Source organism: Notolepis coatsorum, assembly GCF_963971535.1.
Source record: "Notolepis coatsorum genome assembly, chromosome: 6".
Taxonomy (NCBI): domain Eukaryota; kingdom Metazoa; phylum Chordata; class Actinopteri; order Aulopiformes; family Paralepididae; genus Notolepis; species Notolepis coatsorum.
Window position 1 is genome coordinate 14,094,715 of NC_140170.1, and position 20,000 is coordinate 14,114,714.

The 20,000-nt window shown below is 48.5% G+C and overlaps 1 protein-coding gene across 1 annotated transcript in view; it reads left to right on the top strand.

Moving 5' to 3' along the window:
- Positions 1-20,000, top strand: part of LOC311229383 (uncharacterized protein) — a gene marked incomplete at both ends in the record, with an annotated part of 211,269 nt that overhangs the window by 1,772 nt on the left and 189,497 nt on the right. The window contains 2 exons of the mRNA XM_084315471.1: positions 294-368; positions 10,587-10,700. Coding sequence (XP_084171597.1) covers positions 294-368; positions 10,587-10,700 — 189 coding nt within the window. The remainder of the gene's footprint in view (positions 1-293; positions 369-10,586; positions 10,701-20,000) is intronic.

Sequence of the window (20,000 nt, forward strand, 5' to 3'; positions counted from 1 at the left end):
TCTCTCTCTCTCTCTCTCTCTCTCTCTCTCTCTCTCACTCTCTTCTATCTCTCTCTCTCTCTCTCTCTCCTCTCTCTCTCTCTCTCTCTCCTCTCTCTCTCTCTCTCTCTCTATATCTCCATCTCTCTATATATATCTCTCTCTCTCTCTCTCTCGCTTCTCTCTCTCTCTCTCTCTCTCTCTCTCTCTCTCTCTCTCTCTCTCTCCTCTCTCTCTCTCTCTCTCTCTCTCTCTCTCTCTCTCTCTCTCTCTCTCTCTCTCTCTCTTCATCTCTCTCTCTCTTGTATTACCAGGGTGAACCAGGTTCTGGCACCACAGGAGGCGGGTTGCCAGGGAGGAAAGGAGAGGCGGGCATCCCGGGCATACCGGTGAGACACCCATAGAATATATAGAGACTCAACTATGTTTATGTTTATGTTTATTAAAGGATCCCCATTAGAGACGCCATGAAGGAGCCTCTAGTCGTCCTGGGGTCCTGGACAAAACACATACAATACAAATGTACAACAAAAAATACGAATAAAAACAAAACACATGAATTAAAAGTTAATACAAATATACAAATTCACATTATAAAATCTAATGTTCCAGTCAACCAAAAAAAATAAGATAAAATACACAGATAACAGTTACATACTTGACATGTGCATTGCAAGATATCTCTTAATAATTTTTTTTTGAAAGTAATTTATTATGTATTGTGGATGAGATGTTTTTTTTTCGGCAGAGCATTCCAGAGTGCTATTGACCTGTATGTGCCAGTGAGTTTGAGAACATTTGATATTGGTGCTGATTTTGTTCTGATGTTACCAGAAGCGGCCCCTCTAGTGTTGTAACCGTGTTCAGAGGTCATTTCTAACTGCTTCGCCAAGCTAGATGGCTTACCAGTGCTATACCAATGAATACGGGTGAGAAACCCATAGAATATAGGAACTCAACTCAACAGGTAAGAAATCACCAGTCGCCGGCAACACAAGACTCTAGATAATAAAGTACTCAGCCTCTACTGTCTTTAAATATGAATGAACACAACACTCTAACTTACCATCTTTAGATAATAAAGTACTCAACCTCTACTGTCTTTAACTATGAATGAACACAACACTCTAACTCACCATCTTTAGATAATAAAGTACTCAACCTCTACTGTCTTTAACTATGAATGAACACAACACTCTAACTGACCATCTTTAGATAATAAAGTACTCAACATCTACTGTCTTTAACTATGAACAAACACAACACTCTAACTTACCATCTTTAGATAATAAAGTACTCAACCTCTACTGTCTTTAACTATGAATGAACACAACACTCTAACTGACCATCCTTAGATGATAAAGTACTCAACCTCTACTGTCTTTAACTATGAATGAACACAACACTCTAACTTACCGTCTTTAGATAATAAAGGTGTTGTAGTTGGTATTTATCTTTGTTAAAATAAGTGGTCTACATGTTCAAATAATAGCTCTACATTCTGACAGCATCACTGATATAGAGTGTCTGGTCAGTAACTCCCAGTCCCTCCGCTCTGCAGTAAACACAACATGCATTGTCTGGTATCCCGTTCCCACTTTATCCAATCAGAGAGAGAAATTGTCTGGCAAAAATAAGAAAAATACAAACTAGTTTAAAGCAAATTGTGATGTATCAAAATGCGCTTGAAACAAGTAAAATAATCTGCCAGCAAATTTGGCTCAGCAAGAAGTACAAATATCTAGGCTTCTCTCTCCTGATAAAGTGGGAAGGGATACCAGACACTATGTATCAGTGACGGCTGTTGGAGTGTAGATCTATTTAACACTTATCTTAACAAAAAACCACCACTTACAGAACATTTCCTTACAAGCGGGGGCCCACATGTGGGCCCTTTTTAGGACGATTTTTCGCACTGGCACTTTGCCGACCCCTAGTGGCTCGGGTGTGCATATTTTGTAATACAATATATGTATCATATTGAAGGCTTATTTGTTGCCTGTTGATAGTGACAAATCCGACAAAATCCGCTCAGCGGTTCTTGAGTTACATGCCGGTATTTGAGGTTTGTGCAAAGTACACATTCTTGGCGCAGTAGTTCCGTCAATCTAGATCTGATCTCGAAAATGATTGTGAATTCTTGTACCCAATGAGTGTGGCTTTCCAATGATACCCCACATGGGGATGTATGAATCTAAAAAACAAAAAAAAACTAACGAGCAATAACAGGAAGAGAAAAACAGCCGAATTAATTGAAGTCTATGAGAAAACTCAGTTTTTCTTTTGTACACAGTTTACCAAAAAATCACGCCTAATCACTCATTTATGAATGGATCTTTATGAAATTTGGACATGTACTACATAAGGCTTCAGGCTATGGATCCGTTTGGGATTTGTAAGCCATACCACCTTCTGGGCAAATACTACCTCTGGACTACTAGCTACTACAGAAAAACTTGAGTAAGAAGTTTTTCTACAACTCAAGTTCAGACCTATGTCACTCTATTACGGTAGCACTAAAAGTGAATCTTTTTTCTGGAATCAGAAACTTCAGAATGTCATCTTTCAAAAGAGACCAGGATCATGCATGTGCTATAAGTATAAAGTATGTTGTTTTGGTTTGCAAAGAAAGTAAGCAGTCCTCAAAAACGAAAACTAAAATGGCCAGGAGACTCATGTTTCAGTAACGGAGGAGACGTTGGTCTGGTGTAATTGACTATTCATTGTTGACGTCCAGCGGCGCAACAGTTACAATGGTTAATGTTCTGAAGGATCAGATTAAACCGAATATATATACTTATTTATATATATATATTTAATTGTATTTGTATATCCCCTGATATCCCCTGATATCCCCTGTATATTCCTTGTACAATATGCATTGAATATCCCTTCTAGTCTACTGAACATCCCATAATAGTCTCCATTCTACCATTGGGACGAGACCTTGGTGCCAGGTCGCCATACCCCTCAGACCAAGTTCAATCGTACCGCTCAACATGTATGGACAAGTCCTAGTTCGCGTAGGAATATGTCTACCGCCACCACTAATGGTACTATTTGTTCATAGTGCGTATATATACTGCGCTATAAAAGTAGAACTTCCTTTTAGTCCAGTTTCCTTACCCTCCAACAGAGTGACAGACGCAAAAGCCTCCCCCGCGAACCACGTGTGGGCAGTAAGGCCAATTCGGCCCAGTATCGGCATTGAGACATTGTGTATATTAATATTTGAATAGTCATATTTGGCACTATATCGTCGAGTTGGACGTATTCTATTAAGCTAATAATAGTCTATTCATATATAGTGCCTCGTGCGGTAAGAGTTCTATAGTAATCAGCACCCCCATCGTTTCGGGCATCAGCTGGACGCTTATCCAGGGTGGTTGACCCCACGTGAAGCTGCACCCGAGGAGCTCCAGGCAAAGAGCGAGTGGACCTGTATATTGGATTATTCTACCGACGACGGCTAGCCTTCCCGGCTTGGATTATGCTTTGAGTACTTTGATTATTCTATGGATAAAGGGCCAACACTGCGGTGTGTTGGAAATACCCCCCCCGGAGAGGACGACAGGTGAGACGGCGCTCTGCACAGTGAGGTCGCCTCACGTCTCTCCGTCGTGGACCGGAGGACGCCGGCCACAGAGGGTCCAACTGCATTCATCTGTGGATCGAGGATCGTTGGGCACCGTGTCGCACAACTGTGGACTCTCCCAAGATACCCTCGGCCAGACGGGATCCAGCCAGTGACTCTCTAACCCCCCCCCCCCCCCCCCCTCCAGCTGTGCTACAAGCAGTCGGAACCTTCCCCTAGTGTATCCAGCTATATAATCATTCAAGTATCATCGCTATTGTTCCCTAAATATTCCAGGTTGTATATTTGCTTCCTGCACAATCAGAGATTGGACATTCGATATTGATCTACCTACGAATACTCATTTGCCATAAAAGTGCATACTATTTCAAATCATAAATGTAATTAAGTGATCGTTGTACATACCTTTTGCTATGTATTAAAACTCAAACTTTCGATTTGGTACATTTGTGTTGGATCCGTTTATCAGGTGGGAGTGTTCAACATATTCATACCTAGTACTGGGTGGCCAGAGTCTAAAGTACAAGAGGTAGTGGTAGTAAGTATCATATCTAACCATACAGTCAGGGAATTGTACCCCTCAGTTACAGTTAACATCAATGTAACATCCACGTAGTACATACATTCACATACTGTAGGCTACGACTAGGTGGCAGTGAGATCCTGTAACATCTCCTTTTCTTTAATAACAGTTAGGCTACTGACTAGGCTCCACTACAAGAAACAACATAACATGTTCCATCTTAATTAATAACAAACACTAAACATCCTGCAACATTATAAGTTGTTGTATATGATCCGATATATATGATATGATTTTTTTAAATTTTTTATATATACAGTCCAACCCCAAACAATCCTTTAGCAAACAATAAAGACTACAGATCAAGTCTGTTAGGAGCCCGGATCTGCGGTCCATAGCGTGACATAGCTGGGGGCTTTGCTGGGGTGGTTATAGGATGAACAGGTTGGTTGGTGGATATCGGATGAACAGGTGGGCTGTCTGCCTGCCTGGGTGGGGTAGCGCATGCCTCGTTACCACCCAGCTCTTCGACCAGTATCTCTGGTCCCGCCTGGCTCATGGGGGGCCCATTCCTCAGCATGCTGCTCTCCACACGGTATTCCGTGTTCTGTGGTGTGGTTGGCTCTGCCACACGAAGATCAACTCTGTTTCGGCGTTATAGTGATCCCTGCACCTCGACCAGGTAAGACCGTGGGTTTCCCATTGGCCTTGGGATGATGTGGAGATGAGGTGATGTGTTCAAACTCCCACTCTGCTGCAAACCGCTTGAACTGGTGACATGAAAACTGAGGGCCGTTGTCAGAGATGACCCGATCAGGTTGACCGTGGCGAGCGAACTGGGCTTTGACGCGTTTGATTGTGGTCTCGGCCGAAAGATCAGGGAGTAGATCGATTTCCCAGAAGTCCGAGTGATGATCGACTATCAGGAGAAAGTCTTTTCCATTATGTTGGAAGAGGTCCGTGCTTACAATCTGCCAGGGGCATGTTGGCAGCTCGTGGGACATCATCGACTCTTTCTGCTGCTCAATGGCATACTCGTTACAGACTGTGCACCTTCCCACAAAGTCTATGATGTCAGCTCGCATCCCTGGCCAGTACAGCGTGTCGCATGCTTGCCTGTAGCAGGCCTCGCCCCCTATGTGGCTTGAGTGAACCCGTGCCAACATCTCGGGACGCAGAGCTTTGGGGATAACAACCCTGTCGCCTTTGAACAGCACTCCATTTTGAACACTAAGCTCCTCCTTGTAAGCCCAATATTCTCTCACCTCTAGTGCGGCCTCTTCTTTGAAGTCAGGCCAGCCCCTCAGTGTCACTGATTTCACTGCCCGGAGCTGTTCATCTTTCTCTGTGTGCTGTCGGATTTGTATGAGTCTCTTGTCTGTGACATTGAGATAGTCGGCCTGGTTGATGTGCTCTACATCCATCTGTTCTGCTCCCAGGCTGCAGACTGTGTGCACACCGTGCCTGGAGCTTGTGGGTGTGTCTGACACTGTGACTCTGCTAAGCCTGTCACTCACATACATCTCCGGCCCGGGCTTGTACACAACCGTGAGAGTGTAGCTCTGTAGTGCCAGCAGCATGCTCTGCAGGCGCTTCGGGGCATTCAGTAGGGGCTTGCTGAATATGACGACGAGGGGCAGTCTCTGCCATGATGTTGTTGCGCCCATACAGGTACTGATGAAAGCGGTGGCACGCAAACACAATGCTGAGGCATTCCTTCTCGATTTGGGCATAATTCTGCTCCGTCGGTGTGAGCGCTCTTGAGGCGAATGCAACAGGCTGGCCCTCCTGCAGCAGGACACAGCCCAGGCCATGCTGGCTCGAGTCACTCTGGATTGTCACCGCCTTCGTCACGTCGTAGTAACGCAGCACAGGTGCTGTAGTCACCAGCTGTTTCACTTCCTGCCGCGTCATGTTTTGGGAGCCAGTGCCACACTGCGTCCTTATCCAGGAGCCTCCTCAGTGGCTCGCAGACCTCTGAAAGGCGTGGCAGAAAGTCCTTATCCAGGAGCCTCCTCAGTGGCTCGCAGACCTCTGAAAGGCGTGGCAGAAAGTCCTTATCCAGGAGCCTCCTCAGTGGCTCGCAGACCTCTGAAAGGCGTGGCAGAAAGTCCTTATCCAGGAGCCTCCTCAGTGGCTCGCAGACCTCTGAAAGACGTGGCAGAAAGTCCTTATCCAGGAGCCTCCTCAGTGGCTCGCAGACCTCTGAAAGGCGTGGCAGAAAGTCCTTATCCAGGAGCCTCCTCAGTGGCTCGCAGACCTCTGAAAGACGTGGCAGAAAGTCCTTATCCAGGAGCCTCCTCAGTGGCTCGCAGACCTCTGAAAGACGTGGCAGAAAGTCCTTATCCAGGAGCCTCCTCAGTGGCTCGCAGACCTCTGAAAGACGTGGCAGAAAGTCCTTATCCAGGAGCCTCCTCAGTGGCTCGCAGACCTCTGAAAGACGTGGCAGAAAGTCCTTATCCAGGAGCCTCCTCAGTGGCTCGCAGACCTCTGAAAGACGTGGCAGAAAGTCCTTATCCAGGAGCCTCCTCAGTGGCTCGCAGACCTCTGAAAGGCGTGGCAGAAATTCCTTATCCAGGAGCCTCCTCAGTGGCTTGCAGACCTCTGAAAGGCGTGGCAGAAAGTCCTTATCCAGGAGCCTCCTCAGTGGCTCGCAGACCTCTGAAAGGCGTGGCAGAAACTTGGCCAGGTATGTGACGAAGCCAACAAACCGCTCCACGGCCTTCATGTCGGTTGGGGGGGGCATGTCTCTGACCGCCTTCACTTTCTCCGGATCAGCTTTCAATCCTTTTGATTACAGGATGTGCCCGTGAAAATGAACCTCTGCCACTTTGAACTGGAGCTTCTTCATGCCGAGCCGCAGCTTACCCTGTCTGCATCTGTCCATGAGAGCCAGCAGCTTGACCTGTCTGCATCTGTCCATGAGAGCAAGCAGCTTGACCGGTCTGCATCTGTCCATGAGAGCCAGCAGCTTGACCTGTCTGCATCTGTCCATGAGAGCCAGCAGCTTGACCTGTCTGCATCTGTCCATGAGAGCCACAGCTTGACCTGTCTGCATCTGTCCATGAGAGCCAGCAGCTTGACCTGTCTGCATCTGTCCATGAGAGCCAGCAGCTTGACCTGTCTGCATCTGTCCATGAGAGCCAGCAGCTTGACCTGTCTGCATCTGTCCATGAGAGCCACAGCTTGACCTGTCTGCATCTGTCCATGAGAGCCAGCAGCTTGACCTGTCTGCATCTGTCCATGAGAGCCACAGCTTGACCTGTCTGCATCTGTCCATGAGAGCCAGCAGCTTGACCTGTCTGCATCTGTCCATGAGAGCCAGCAGCTTGACCGGTCTGCATCTGTCCATGAGAGCCACAGCTTGACCTCTTTGTCTGTATCCCCACAGCCCACGATTAGGATGTCGTCTGCTATGGGCTCCACCCCGCTGAGTCCCAGCAGGAGCCCGTGTTGTTTCCGTTGGTACACCTCCGGTGCCACAGAGGGGAATTTCAACCACCGCTTGCGACCCCAGGGTGTCCAAAAAGTGGTCATGTAACTGCTGGGCTTGTCCAGCCTGCACTGGAGGAAAGCGTCCCTCGCGTCCACCAGGGTGAAGACCCTAGCCTTGGGGAGCTTGTGGAGTATGCCTTCCAGAGTGGGCATGATATAGTGTGACCGCCGCAGAGCCTGGTTGAGATGCTTTGGATCTATGCATATTCGCAGCTTGTCTGGTTTTCTGTTGATAACCATGTTGCTGATCCAGTCAGTCGGCTCTGTGACTGGGTTGAGGTGGCCCTCCGCCTCGTATTTATCGAGCTGAGCCTTCACTGCCGCTCTCATGGCGACCGGGACATTGCGGGGAGCACACTGGACTGGCTAAACTGCTGCATCTAGCTGAAAGCTTTTCAGTGGTACCGCCTGGGTGCTGTCCACAGCATTCAGGTCTGCCGGGACGGTGAACTGCATAAGTCAGAGGCGCTCACATGTGGATCCTGAAAGCAAAGGCTGCTGACCGGTTTCGACTATTTTGAAGTCTAAAGTGTGCCTGCGGTCACTCACAACACACTCTGTCACGAACAGTCCCATCGAGGTCATCAACTGACCCGAGTAGAGCTTGAGCTTGGTGCTGCTCGGTATGAGTTTGACTCTGGGTGCGATTCGCATCTTGTCCTTCAGACTCATAACATCACACGTGGCTCCCGAGTCTAGCTGGCATTTCTGCTTAACCCTTGTGGCTTCCTAAGGATTTTGACACTCACTGGGCTTAAGAGATGAAATGATACATCATGTTTAAAGCCATATAATTTTAACTGTTTACTATTTAAAAAAAAAATCCCCATGATTAACATTAATAGCCCAATCTCAAGATATCTGTAACAAATTACAAATATTTCCGAATTTTAACCACTTATATTAGGTGTTTGTTTGATACCAAGTCTGTTTTTATTGAAAAAATTCATATTCAGATCCATATTCATCATATTTCTATAAATTTTAGACACCATATTACAGCGTGTGAAAAATGGACAAAATTCCTGTGAATAAGAATCTGCCATTATAAAATAGAAAGGTTCACTATTTCGGTCAGAAATAGCGGTCAGAAATAGCCGTTAGTAAGCGTTAGTAAGCACCAGTTAGTACTAATCTATTACTAAAAGGTATGTATTGTTTTTTTTTAATGCCTGGTGTAATTATTCTGTTTATTTATCGATATATGATGTGAAAATTAGAGATTAGAAATAAAAATAATTTTTTTTTAGACTTGCGGTTTTATGGCGTTTTTATGGCGGTTTTATTGCGTTTTTATTAACATGGAAGTGGATGGGATGAAAAGTGACGCTAGGGATATGGGAGGTACCCTATATGACTAACTTATTTGTTAGAGCGTTTCAAATCATAATCTTTTGACATAATGAAAATATATGTAAAATGAAGATATGGCCCCACTTTCATGAAATAATAATAAACACAGACACCGCTGTGCTCACACACAAAGTCAAGAAAGTAGAAAAGTAGTAGAAATCATGACCAGGAAGCCATAATGCCATTCAGTTGGCGAGCGACGTACCACTTTTTTTCCTTTTGCTCTTACGGCCCCAAAGCATTCGGTTGAGAACAGATCATCTTCAGTACCATCCATCTCTTGGACTAGCATTGGATTTTTCATGGCGTGAACATGTGCCTCTGTTCCCCTGGTTTTGATGCACACCCGTGCAAAGTGGTTAGTTGTGCCACATGCCTTGCACACTTTGCCATAAGCAGGGCATTGCTCTCTTCCCCTCCCATGTGATATACCACAGTATTTACAAGCGGATGCACTGTCTGTTTTTTCATCTCTTTTCTGATACTTTCCTGTGACATGAGGGGATTTTTTTTGATGTCGGTCTGAAAGTTGCATTAACGCTGTCCGCATGTGGCCTCTCTGGTTGTTCCATGGACCTCAGTGTCATGTCCGTCAGCTCTGCAGCACGGCATGTTTCTATGGCTGTAGCTAGCGTCAAACCCCTCTCTCTCAACAGGCGTCTACGCGTGCCCTCATTGGCGATGCCAAGTACTATTTTGTCCCTTATCAGCTCATCCCTGAGAGCCCCATAGTCACATGTTGCCATCTTTTCCCTCAAACGGGTAATAAAAGTGTCAATGTACTCACCCTCCTCTTGTTTGCAAGAGGCAAAAACGTATCGCTCATATATTACGTTTTTTGCCGGTTTGAAATAGCCCTCTAACGCATCCAGAATGTTTTTCACATTGGCCCGCTGCTCGTCCGTCAATTCCAGGTTGTGCTTGTATACATGTCGGCATTCTGTCCCCATTAAGCTCCTCAGAGTAGCTGCTTGGACAGCCTCCGGTGCACCTCCCAGGTCCACTGCTAAACTGTAATCTTCAAATTCAGCCCTGAAGATGTCCCAGTTTGTGCTCCAGTCTCCGCTGAGCTTCATTGGAGTGGGAGGGGGAATGGTGTTGTAAAAAGCCATGGCTACAAATCCTCCGTAACGTCAGTTAGCCACCGAAGCTAAAGGCTAAAAGCTAGCTAGCCGTGAGCTACTAACTTGTGAAAAAACGAAACGCGCCTCTGCACTCACAGTCACATTTGTGTTGAGATTCTGTCCATTGGCTGTTGATCTTGCAGCTTTTATTCACAGCTAAACCACCTCTGACACCAGGTCTCAGTAACGGAGGAGACGGTGGTCTGGTGTAATTGACTATTCATTGTTGACGTCCAGCAGCGCAACAGTACAGTGGTTAACCGCAATGTAACATCCACGTAGTACATACATTCACATACTGTAGGCTACCACTAGGTGGCAGTGAGATCCTGTAACAACTCTTTGCAGGTTAAGACACAGTCAAAAAAAGGTAACTTTTTGACTCTGAGGTCAAAAGGTCAGGGGCTCATGCCCCCTGTGCACGTGCGTGCTGCCGCTGTGGGGGTCATGGGTCATGATGACTGAACGACCAGCAGGCTACTCCGTGACCTGACCACCATTTCGCCTCCCTCCCCAGGGTCAGCCGGGTCGAGCCGGCAGCAGCGGAGCCAACGGCCTCTCCGGAGCGGCGGGAGCGGCAGGAACAGACGGGATCCCCGGGACACCAGGAAAACCGGGAGTCTCCAGCAAGGTCAGCCTCCTCTCCTCCTCTCCTCTCCTCCTCTCCTCCTCTCCTCCTCTCCTCCTCTCCCATCATCTCCTCCTCTCCTCCTCTCATCTCCTCCTCGTCTCCTCTCCTCCTCTCCTCCTCTCCTCCTCTCCTCTCCTCCTCTCCTCCTCTCCTCTCCTCCTCTCCTCCTCTCCTCTCCTCCTCTCCTCCCCTCCTCCTCTCCTCCTCTCCTCCTCTCCCATCTATCCTCCTCTCCCATCTCTCCTCCTCTCCTCCTCTCCTCCTCTCCTCCTCTCCTCCTCTCCCATCTCTCCTCTCCTCCTCTCCTCTCCTCCTATCCTCCTCTCCCATCTCTCCTCTTCTCCTCTCCTCCTCTCCTCCTCTCCCATCTCTCCTCTCCTCCTCTCCTCTTCTCCCATCTCTCCTCCTCTCCTCCTCTCCCATCTGTCCTCTCCTCCTCTCCTCTTCTCCCATCTCTCCTCCTCTCCTCTCCTCCTCTCCTCTTCTCCCATCTCTCCTCCTCTCTCCTCCTCGTCTCCTCTACCCCTCTCCTCCTCTCATCTCCTCCTCTCCCGTCTATCCTCTTCTCCTCCTCTCCCATATCCTCCTCCTCTCATCCTCTCCTCTCCCCTCCTCTCCTCCTCTCCTCCTATCTTCTCCTCCTCTCCTCTCATCCTCTCCTCTCCTCCTCTCCTCCTCTCCCATCTCTCCTCTCCTCCTCTCCTCCTCTCCCATCTCTCCTCCTCTCCTCTCCCCTCTCCTCCTCACCTCCTCTTCTCTCCTCCTCTCCTCTCCTCTCCTCCTCTCCCATATCCTCCTCTCATTCTCTCATCCTCTCCTCTCCTCTCCTCTCCTCCTCTCCTGTATCCTCATCTCCTCCTATCCTCCTCTCCTCCTCTCCTCCTCTCCTCTCCTCCTCCTCTCCTCCTCTCCTCCTCTCCCATCTCTCCTCCTCTCCCATCTCTCCTCTCCTCCTCTCCTCCTCTCCCATCTCTCCTCCTCTCCTCCTCTCCCATCTCTCCTCTCCTCCTTTCCCATCTATCCTCTCCTCCTCTCCCATCTCTCCTCCTCTCCCATCTCTCCTCCTTTCCCACCTCTCCTCTACTCCTCTCCCATCTCTCCTCCTCTCCTCTCCTCCTCTCCTCCTCTCCCATCTCTCCTCTCCTCTTCTCCCATCTCTCCTCCTCTCCTCCTCTCCTCCTCTCCCATATCTCCTCTCCTCCTCTCCCATCTCTCATCTCCTCATCTCCCATCTATCCTCCTCTCCTCTCCTCCTCTCCTCCTCTCCTCTCCTCCTCTCCCGTATCTCTTCTTCTCCTCCTCTCCCATATCCTCCTCATCTCATCCTCTCCTATCCCCTCCTCTCCCGTATCCTCCTCTCCTCCTCTCCTCCTCTCATCTCCTCTTCTCCCCTCCTCCTCTCCTCCTCTCCTCCTCTCCCATCTCTCCTCCTCCTCTCCTCTCCTCTCCTCCTCTCCCGTATCCTCCTCTCCTCCTCTCCTCCTCTCATCGCCTCTTCTCCCCTACTCCTCTCCTCCTCTCCTCCTCTCCTCCCCTCCTCTCCTTTTCTCCTCCTCCCATCCTCCTCCCCTCCTCTCCTCCTCTCCTCCTCTCCTCCTCCCATCATCCTCTTACGTCTCTCCTCCTCTCCTCTCCTCCTATCCTCCTCTCATCCTCTCCTCATCCCCTCATCTCCTCCTCTCCCATCTCTCCTGCTCTCCTCTCCTCCTCTCCTCCTCTCCTCCTCCCATCCTCATCTCCTCTCCTCCTCCCCTCCTCTCCTCTCCTCCTCCCATCCTCTCCTCATCTCCTCCTCTCCCATCTCTCCTCCTCTCCTCTCATCCTCTCCTATCATCTCCTCTCCTCCTCTCCCATATCTCCTGCTCTCCTCTCCTCTCCTCTCCTCTCCTCTCCTCTCCTCTCCTCTCCTCTCCTCTCCTCTCCTCTCCTCTCCTCTCCTCTCCTCCTCTCCTCCTCTCATCTCCTCCTCTCTCGTCTCTCCTCTCTTCAGATTCATACATAAATCCACACCCAGTAGTACAGCAGTATGACACTGGAGCTGTGTGGGGCTCATGTAAATGGTAAATGGTGACATGTGTTTATATAACAGCTGTTATCCAAAGCGCTTTACAATTCGTTCCTCACCTTCACACACCGACGGTGGAGGCGACCACGCCAGTTGCCGACCTGCTCATCGGGAGCAGTTAGGGGTTAAGTGTCTTGCTCAAGGACACTTAAAGAACCGGGAACCCTCCGATTACCAGATGACCGCTCTACCTCCTGAGCCACTGTCGCCCACTGAGCTTCTCCACTGGAGCAGTTTGGGGATCAAGTAGATCCAATAGATCCACGAGAGCCAGCTTTCCCGTCATCAGTAGACAGAGGATGGTTGAAGCTGTTTTCTCATCCATCATGGACCGTGGAGAAGTGATTTATATCTGACCCCTCTTGGACCACAGTTCTGCCCTCAGACAGATTAATTGAAAATGGGGGACCCTGATGTAAACAAGACGAACGTCTTTCTCTGGTCTGCATCCCCTTAACAATTGTGTGTATTGAGCTGTACTGTATTGTACCCCATTCTGCAATCTGTTAATACATTTTTCAATCAATCAATCAATCAATCAATCAATCAATCAATCAATCAATCAATCAATCAATCAATCAATCAATCAATCAATCAATCAATCAATCAATACCCACCGCACCCTTGACCATTGGTGTTTCCAGTAGTGCTGATACTGTCCACGTGGTGGCAGTGTTGTGCTGTGGCATGTTTTAAAAGCAAGACAGACGGATCGGTGTTCCTTTTGAAAAGCCCTGTTTTTTGATGGAAATGGAGGTTATTAAGAGGCTATTGGCGATCTGGATATATTTACCATCTCATTTCAATGATAAAAGTATAGTTCTGTGTTTATTTTTCATTAATTCTTTAAAGAGGGTTACCTGACTTATCACAATCTAGTTGCTCTTTTTAAATGAATGAATGAATGAATGAATCATTGCATTTATAGAGCAGTTTTCTAGACACTCTTTTCAATGTACTATAGAGTGAAAGCTGGCTCACTCACTGGTGTCTGGTCAGTAACATGGGTCTCCCAGTCCCTCCACTCTGCAGTAAACAGCCATCACTGATACAGAGTGTCTGGTCAGTAACATGGGTCTCCCAGTCCCTCCACTCGGCAGTAAACAGCCATCACTGATATAGTGTCTGGTCAGTAACATGGGTCTCCCAGTCCCTCCACTCTGCAGTAAACAGCCATCACTGATATAGAGTGTCTGGTCAGTAACATGGGTATCCCAGTCCCTCCTGCTCTACAGTAAACAGCCATCACTGATATAGAGTGTCTGGTCAGTAACATGGGTCTCCCAGTCCCTCCTGCTCTGCAGTAAACAGCCATCACTGATATAGAGTGTCTGGTCAGTAACATGGGTCTCCCAGTCCCTCCACTCTGCAGTAAACAGTCATCACTGATACAGAGTGTCTGGTCAGTAACATGGGTCTCCCAGTCCCTCCACTCTGCAGTAAACAGTCATCACTGATATAGAGTGTCTGGTCAGTAACATGGGTCTCCCAGTCCCTCCACTCTGCAGTAAACAGTCATCACTGATATAGAGTGTCTGGTCAGTAACATGGGTCTCCCAGTCCCTCCACTCTGCAGTAAACAGTCATCACTGATATAGAGTGTCTGGTCAGTAACATGGGTCTCCCAGTCCCTCCACTCTGCAGTAAACAGTCATCACTGATATAGAGTGTCTGGTCAGTAACATGGGTCTCCCAGTCCCTCCACTCTGCAGTAAACAGTCATCACTGATACAGAGTGTCTGGTCAGTAACATGGGTCTCCCAGTCCCTCCACTCTGCAGTAAACAGCCATCACTGATATAGTGTGTGGTCAGTAACATGGGTCTCCCAGTCCCTCCTGCTCTGCAGTAAAGCCATCACTGATATAGAGTGTCTGGTCAGTAACATGGGTCTCCCAGTCCCTCCACTCTGCAGTAAACAGGCATCACTGATATAGAGTGTCTGGTCAGTAACATGGGTCTCTCAGTCCCTCCACTCTGCAGTAAACAGTCATCACTGATACAGAGTGTCTGGTCAGTAACATGGGGTCTCCCAGTCCCTCCACTCTGCAGTAAACAGTCATCACTGATATAGAGTGTCTGGTCAGTAACATGGGTCTCTCAGTCCCTCCACTCTGCAGTAAACAGTCATCACTGATACAGAGTGTCTGGTCAGTAACATGGGTCTCAGTCCCTCGACTCTGCAGTAAACAGTCATCACTGATATAGTGTCTGGTCAATAACATGGGTCTCCCAGTCCCTCCACTCTGCAGTAAACAGCCATCACTGATATAGTGTCTGGTCAGTAACATGGGTCTCCCAGTCCCTCCACTCTGCAGTAAACAGCCATCACTGATATAGAGTGTCTGGTCAGTAACATGGGTCTCCCAGTCCCTCCGCTCTGCAGTAAACAGCCATCACTGATATAGAGTGTCTGGTCAGTAACATGGGTCTCACAGTCCCTCCACTCTGCAGTAAACAGCCATAACTGATACAGAGTGTCTGGTCAGTAACATGGGTCTCTCAGTCCCTCCACTCTGCAGTAAACAGTCATCGCTGATACAGAGTGTCTGGTCAGTAACATGGGTCTCTCAGTCCCTCCACTCTACAGTAAACAGCCATCACTGATATAGAGTGTCTGGTCAGTAACATGGGTCTCCCAGTCCCTCCACTCTGCAGTAAACAGCCATCACTGATATAGTGTCTGGTCAGTAACATGGGTCTCCCAGTCCCTCCACTCTGCAGTAAACAGTCATCACTGATATAGAGTGTCTGGTCAGTAACATGGGTCTCCCAGTCCCTCCACTCTGCAGTAAACAGTCATCACTGATATAGAGTGTCTGGTCAGTAACATGGGTCTCCCAGTCCCTCCACTCTGCAGTAAACAGCCATCACTGATATAGTGTCTGGTCAGTAACATGGGTCTCCCAGTCCCTCCGCTCTGCAGTAAACAGCCATCACTGATATAGAGTGTCTGGTCAGTAACATGGGTCTCCCAGTCCCTCCACTCTGCAGTAAACAGCCATCACTGATATAGAGTGTCTGGTCAGTAACATGGGTCTCCCAGTCCCTCCACTCTGCAGTAAACAGTCATCACTGATATAGAGTGTCTGGTCAGTAACATGGGTCTCCCAGTCCCTCCGCTCTGCAGTAAACAGCCATCACTGATATAGAGTGTCTGGTCAGTAACATGGGTCTCACAGTCCCTCCACTCTGCAGTAAACAGCCATAACTGATACAGAGTGTCTGGTCAGTAACATGGGTCTCTCAGTCCCTCCACTCTGCAGTAAACAGTCATCGCTGATACAGAGTGTCTGGTCAGTAACATGGGTCTCTCAGTCCCTCCACTCTACAGTAAACAGCCATCACTGATATAGAGTGTCTGGTCAGTAACATGGGTCTCCCAGTCCCTCCACTCTGCAGTAAACAGCCATCACTGATATAGTGTCTGGTCAGTAACATGGGTCTCCCAGTCCCTCCACTCTGCAGTAAACAGTCATCACTGATATAGAGTGTCTGGTCAGTAACATGGGTCTCCCAGTCCCTCCACTCTGCAGTAAACAGTCATCACTGATATAGAGTGTCTGGTCAGTAACATGGGTCTCCCAGTCCCTCCACTCTGCAGTAAACAGCCATCACTGATATAGTGTCTGGTCAGTAACATGGGTCTCCCAGTCCCTCCACTCTGCAGTAAACAGTCATCACTGATATAGTGTCTGGTCAGTAACATGGGTCTCCCAGTCCCTCCACTCTGCAGTAAACAGTCATCACTGATATAGAGTGTCTGGTCAGTAACATGGGTCTCCCAGTCCCTCCACTCTGCAGTAAACAGCCATCACTGATATAGTGTCTGGTCAGTAACATGGGTCTCCCAGTCCCTCCACTCTGCAGTAAACAGTCATCACTGATACAGAGTGTCTGGTCAGTAACATGGGTCTCCCAGTCCCTCCACTCTGCAGTAAACAGTCATCACTGATATAGTGTCTGGTCAGTAACATGGGTCTCCCAGTCCCTCCGCTCTGCAGTAAACAGTCATCACTGATACAGAGGGTCTGGTCAGTAACATGGGTCTCCCAGTCCCTCCACTCTGCAGTAAACAGCCATCACTGATACAGAGTGTCTGGTCAGTAACATGGGTCTCCCAGTCCCTCCACTCTGCAGTAAACAGCCATCACTGATATAGAGTGTCTGGTCAGTAACATGGGTCTCCCAGTCCCTCCACTCTGCAGTAAACAGTCATCACTGATATAGAGTGTCTGGTCAGTAACATGGGTCTCCCAGTCCCTCCACTCTGCAGTAAACAGCCATCACTGATATAGAGTGTCTGGTCAGTAACATGGGTCTCCCAGTCCCTCCACTCTGCAGTAAACAGCCATCACTGATATAGAGTGTCTGGTCAGTAACATGGGTCTCTCAGTCCCTCCTGCTCTGCAGTAAACAGTCATCACTGATACAGAGTGTCTGGTCAGTAACATGGGTCTCCCAGTCCCTCCTGCTCTGCAGTAAACAGCCATCACTGATATAGAGTGTCTGGTCAGTAACATGGGTATCCCAGTCCCTCCACTCTGCAGTAAACAGCCATCACTGATATAGAGTGTCTGGTCAGTAACATGGGTCTCTCAGTCCCTCCACTCTGCAGTAAACAGCCATCACTGATATAGAGTGTCTGGTCAGTAACATGGGTCTCTCAGTCCCTCCTGCTCTGCAGTAAACAGTCATCACTGATACAGAGTGTCTGGTCAGTAACATGGGTCTCCCAGTCCCTCCTGCTCTGCAGTAAACAGCCATCACTGATATAGAGTGTCTGGTCAGTAACATGGGTATCCCAGTCCCTCCACTCTGCAGTAAACAGCCATCACTGATATAGAGTGTCTGGTCAGTAACATGGGTCTCTCAGTCCCTCCACTCTGCAGTAAACAGCCATCACTGATATAGAGTGTCTGGTCAGTAACATGGGTCTCTCAGTCCCTCCTGCTCTGCAGTAAACAGTCATCACTGATACAGAGTGTCTGGTCAGTAACATGGGTCTCCCAGTCCCTCCTGCTCTGCAGTAAACAGCCATCACTGATATATAGTGTCTGGTCAGTAACATGGGTATCCCAGTTCCTCCACTCTGCAGTAAACAGCCATCACTGATATAGAGTGTCTGGTCAGTAACATGGGTCTCTCAGTCCCTCCACTCTGCAGTAAACAGCCATCACTGATACAGTGTATCTGGTCAGTAACATGGGTCTCCCAGTCCCTCCACTCTGCAGTAAACAGTCATCACTGATACAGAGTGTCTGGTCAGTAACATGGGTCTCCCAGTCCCTCCACTCTGCAGTAAACAGTCATCACTGATATAGAGTGTCTGGTCAGTAACATGGGTCTCCCAGTCCCTCCGCTCTGCAGTAAACAGTCATCACTGATACAGAGGGTCTGGTCAGTAACATGGGTCTCCCAGTCCCTCCACTCTGCAGTAAACAGCGATCACTGATACAGAGTGTCTGGTCAGTAACATGGGTCTCCCAGTCCCTCCACTCTGCAGTAAACAGTCATCACTGATACAGAGTGTCTGGTCAGTAACATGGGTCTCCCAGTCCCTCCACTCTGCAGTAAACAGCCATCACTGATATAGAGTGTCTGGTCAGTAACATGGGTCTCCCAGCCCTCCACTCTGCAGTAAACAGTCATCACTGATATAGTGTCTGGTCAGTAACATGGGTCTCCCAGTCCCTCCACTCTGCAGTAAACAGTCATCACTGATATAGAGTGTCTGGTCAGTAACATGGGTCTCCCAGTCCCTCCACTCTGCAGTAAACAGCCATCACTGATATAGTGTCTGGTCAGTAACATGGGTCTCCCAGTCCCTCCGCTCTGCAGTAAACAGCCATCACTGATATAGAGTGTCTGGTCAGTAACATGGGTATCCCAGTCCCTCCACTCTGCAGTAAACAGCCATCACTGATATAGTGTCTGGTCAGTAACATGGGTCTCCCAGTCCCTCCGATCTGCAGTAAACAGCCATCACTGATATAGAGTGTCTGGTCAGTAACATGGGTCTCCCAGTCCCTCCACTCTGCAGTAAACAGCCATCACTGATATAGAGTGTCTGGTCAGTAACATGGGTCTCTCAGTCCCTCCTGCTCTGCAGTAAACAGTCATCACTGATACAGAGTGTCTGGTCAGTAACATGGGTCTCCCAGTCCCTCCTGCTCTGCAGTAAACAGCCATCATTGATATAGAGTGTCTGGTCAGTAACATGGGTATCCCAGTCCCTCCACTCTGCAGTAAACAGCCATCACTGATATAGAGTGTCTGGTCAGTAACATGGGTCTCTCAGTCCCTCCACTCTGCAGTAAACAGCCATCACTGATACAGAGTATCTGGTCAGTAACATGGGTCTCCCAGTCCCTCCACTCTGCAGTAAACAGTCATCACTGATACAGAGTGTCTGGTCAGTAACATGGGTATCCCAGTCCCTCCACTCTGCAGTAAACAGTCATCACTGATATAGTGTCTGGTCAGTAACATGGGTCTCCCAGTCCCTCCGCTCTGCAGTAAACAGTCATCACTGATACAGAGGGTCTGGTCAGTAACATGGGTCTCCCAGTCCCTCCACTCTGCAGTAAACAGCCATCACTGATACAGAGTGTCTGGTCAGTAACATGGGTCTCCCAGTCCCTCCACTCTGCAGTAAACAGTCATCACTGATACAGAGTGTCTGGTCAGTAACATGGGTCTCCCAGTCCCTCCACTCTGCAGTAAACAGCCATCACTGATATAGAGTGTCTGGTCAGTAACATGGGTCTCTCAGTCCCTCCACTCTGCAGTAAACAGCCATCACTGATACAGTGTATCTGGTCAGTAACATGGGTCTCCCAGTCCCTCCACTCTGCAGTAAACAGTCATCACTGATACAGAGTGTCTGGTCAGTAACATGGGTCTCCCAGTCCCTCCACTCTGCAGTAAACAGTCATCACTGATATAGAGTGTCTGGTCAGTAACATGGGTCTCCCAGTCCCTCCGCTCTGCAGTAAACAGTCATCACTGATACAGAGGGTCTGGTCAATAACATGGGTCTCCCAGTCCCTCCACTCTGCAGTAAACAGCCATCACTGATACAGAGTGTCTGGTCAGTAACATGGGTCTCCCAGTCCCTCCACTCTGCAGTAAACAGTCATCACTGATACAGAGTGTCTGGTCAGTAACATGGGTCTCCCAGTCCCTCCACTCTGCAGTAAACAGCCATCACTGATATAGAGTGTATCTGGTCAGT